Source organism: Ovis canadensis, chromosome Y (genome assembly GCF_042477335.2).
Source record: "Ovis canadensis isolate MfBH-ARS-UI-01 breed Bighorn chromosome Y, ARS-UI_OviCan_v2, whole genome shotgun sequence".
NCBI lineage: Eukaryota > Metazoa > Chordata > Mammalia > Artiodactyla > Bovidae > Ovis > Ovis canadensis.
Genome location: NC_091271.1, coordinates 18541374 through 18544686, shown reverse-complemented (window position 1 = coordinate 18544686; position 3313 = coordinate 18541374). Strand labels below are relative to the sequence as shown.

The 3313-nt window shown below is 41.2% G+C and overlaps 1 protein-coding gene across 1 annotated transcript; it reads right to left on the bottom strand.

The window, feature by feature from the left end:
• Positions 1-1117: 1117 nt before the first annotated feature.
• On the bottom strand, positions 1118-2740 carry LOC138431512 (zinc finger protein 280B-like; the record flags this gene model as incomplete). Its single annotated transcript, XM_069573616.1, has 1 exon — positions 1118-2740. A coding segment is annotated over exon 1 (1623 nt), but the record flags the coding sequence as incomplete, so codon positions are not given.
• Between the last annotated feature and the right edge of the window lie 573 nt (positions 2741-3313).

Here is a 3313-nt window from a genome sequence, read left to right as displayed (position 1 = left end):
TATCCACTATATTTACGATTCTTGGACAACTCCATTGTAGCTTAAGGGTAAGAGAACTCAATTTAGCCCAATTCAAAAGCTGAACAGATTTCCTGTGTTTGATCCTTTTCAGCTACAACTATGGGTCCAGCGCAAATCAAAGTGGACGTCAAGGCTCTTTTTTCCTTTGGGAATTTTAACTTGCTTTGCTACTGTGTCTGACACAGATATGCCGACCTCACTGTGACTACAGGGCAGCCAAATGGGAAAGGGGACAGAATGAATCAAATTCCCCTTTTGATCACTCAACAGGAGGTCCACAGGCACCAGGTCTCATTCAACTAACTATCTCTGCTTCTCCAACTGCAGTCAGTGCTACACAGGGCCTGCTTCATGCTTGACAGGGTCTCTCACCAAACACAGGCATTTTAGCGGCTGGCTTCCTTGTGATGTCCCTGGGCTAGGTGAAAGCACTCTGAGACAGTGTTCCTTCTCCCTTTGCTCTGTGCCTGCAGTGAATGTATGCCTCTTCCTCAGCTGGGACAAGAAGCCACAGCTCTTCACTGATTAAATCCCGTGTCTGGTCCAAACTCACATCGTAGCTTCTCCATCAACCTCCAGTGCACGCTTTCAGAGCCAGGTTGTCTTAGATCAGCCCAAGAGGCACTTCAGAGAGTGACATTCAAATCTGGCTATATAGCTGATACTGAGATCTTCAAGGCATGAAAACAGTTCAAAATTCCGTTGCTAAAACACTCTACAGATTATATGTATAGGAGAGCTTTCGAACTTACAAATAACATCAAATACCAAAATAGGTTCTTACTTTTCCTTTCTCCACTTCTCTCATTCTCTCTCTCTCACACACACATGCGCACATCCTTTTTACATGTTAAGACAATTACACGAAAAACAGATCATAGATTTTTAAATAACATCTCAATATGCAGATCAAACAAAACTGTACTTCCTCTAATTAAAACAAAATCACATAAATTACCCATCAGTTTCCCTATATTTGATATTATTGAATAATGCTATAAGTTGATCTTTTTGTTTTTAATGGGGTTTTTAACTTTGACTGAAATACTGGCTTCAGACTTACTGAAGGCAGAATTAACTATTTTTTTTCTTTTTTTGACCTCCTCCTTTTAGATTTGGGGGGTGATGTTTCAAAATCAGATGTGTTCACAGTAATAGATGCTACTTCCACCAATCCTGGCTGAAGGGGTTCCAGTGATACATGAATAACAATTTTTGTTTCAGGAGACAATGCTTCTAGCTGCTTAGGCGTCTTAAACATTTGATGACACTGGGTCTTGTGCTCCCTTTCCTCTTTGGAAGTTAAAAACTGTAGCCGACATTTGGAACACTGGTGAAAACTCTTTTCCCAGTGCCCTCGATGATGACGTCTGTATGCTGTTGCAGTTTTAAAAATTTTGAGACAAAACGGGCAAAGTAAATTCTTGGTGTTACCATGGGATGCTCTGAAATGTGCATCCACATCTGCAAAAAATGATGATCTGTAACTGCAAACCTGGCATACATAGGGCATTTCACCAGGCTTATGATTGTCTTTCATGTGCTCTAAGAGAACCTGATCTGTCTCAAAGGACAACTCACAGATGTGACAGACTGCGGAGGGCTCCTGGGCCGTGTGGACACTTTCAATGTGACACTGCAGCTGGAAGGGAGTCGGAAACTGGCGGAGGCAGTGCTGGCAGGTGGTGTGGGTTTTACAGCTGTCACCTCTCTGCCTCTCAAGTTCCAAATGGTGCTTCATGTGATTCATAAACTTGACATTTTTTAGAACTTTCAAGCAGCTGAGGCATTTAAATGCCGTGTGGGTCTTCGGTTCGGGCTGCCCAACTCCTCTATGCTCACCATAGTAGAAGTCGCGAAGTAACACAATCAGATTTCCTTCTGTGGGATCACCAATTTTGTTTGGACTTGCCAAACTTGGAAAATCAGTTTTTGTCCGTCCACTTTCCCTTAAAGGTCTTACAGGCTTGCAATGAACACTGTCCTTTGGAAAAGGTGTTGGACAAGGTTCTCCATTCTGAACATGGCTTAGTGAGGTATGGACACGGTCTGGTGTGCTTTGCTGAGTGGTCTCTGTATGAAAAAAACCTGACGGGGAGAAACCTAAAGAATGTTCCCCTACAATGCCGTCACTGAGTTTAGGCCTTCTGGGATTTCTGCGATTTGTTTCACAAGGGGAAACTCGCTTTGATACATGAGGACTTTTATTCATATCTCCTGCAGAAACTGCTGTTTCTACTGGGTGCTGCAATGAACTTGTGAAGGTAATCAAAGAAGAGCATAACTCCTTCGAAAAGCAATCAGGCACTATTTGTGGTGAAATATTTTTATAATCAGCTTGAGACGGAGGTTCAATAATAATAGGACTACCTGTTGATCTTGAGTCAGAGTTAGACACTGGCAAGACAGTCTTTGCTTCTGATGTAGGAGTCACATGACTAACAGGCTGTAATCTGTGAGCGTTACCTTTCCTGAAGTGGCCATACCTTTTTCTCCTTGAATAAGAACCTGGGGTATCTCTGTTTAGTATGTTTGAAACGACTGGTTTTGAAGCTGAGCTCATCCCAACAAAGATCACGTCAGCATCTTCATTTACATGTTCCACTCCAACCAAGATCACTTCATCATCATCATCATCATCTACTTGTTTCGTCTCTCCCTCCCTTTTCCGTACTTCTGGCTCTTGTTCTTCTTCACGTAACATACATGGGAGTTCCATATTTTTAATACGTTTTTATTCTTAGAGGGTGTGGCCACAAGTCCCAGTGCTTCCTTTATACAAACTGCCACCTAAGTGTAAACATACTACAGATTAGTTAAGTACAGAAAAATGGGCTATTTGATTATCTCCAAAACTCTAGAGTACTTATACACACCCTTATCTTACAGACAAAGACACTGAGTGTCAACCAGACTCAATGACAGCTGAAAAAACTACGACTACAAGTCTACATGGCTCTAGAATCATAGCTTTGTCGCATGTTCACTTTAACCTCTTCTATTTAAAAAAATAAAGAGGAAAAAAAAAACCCACTACTGATCATTAGGTGAAATCACATGTAAAGGAGAGTATTTTTACAAAAGCACTGTTCTACAGCGTTTAGAAGCATGGACTTTGGAGTCAAAGGAGATTAAGTTGGAATTCTAACTTAACCATACACCAGTTGCGTCTTCTTGGGCAAATTTGTAACTTTTAAATGTGTGTCTGTATCTTAAAGACAAACATGCTTATTTCTTAGACTTAAGGTTAACAGCTTTTTTAAAAGGCATCAGCTATTCAATGGCATCTTGT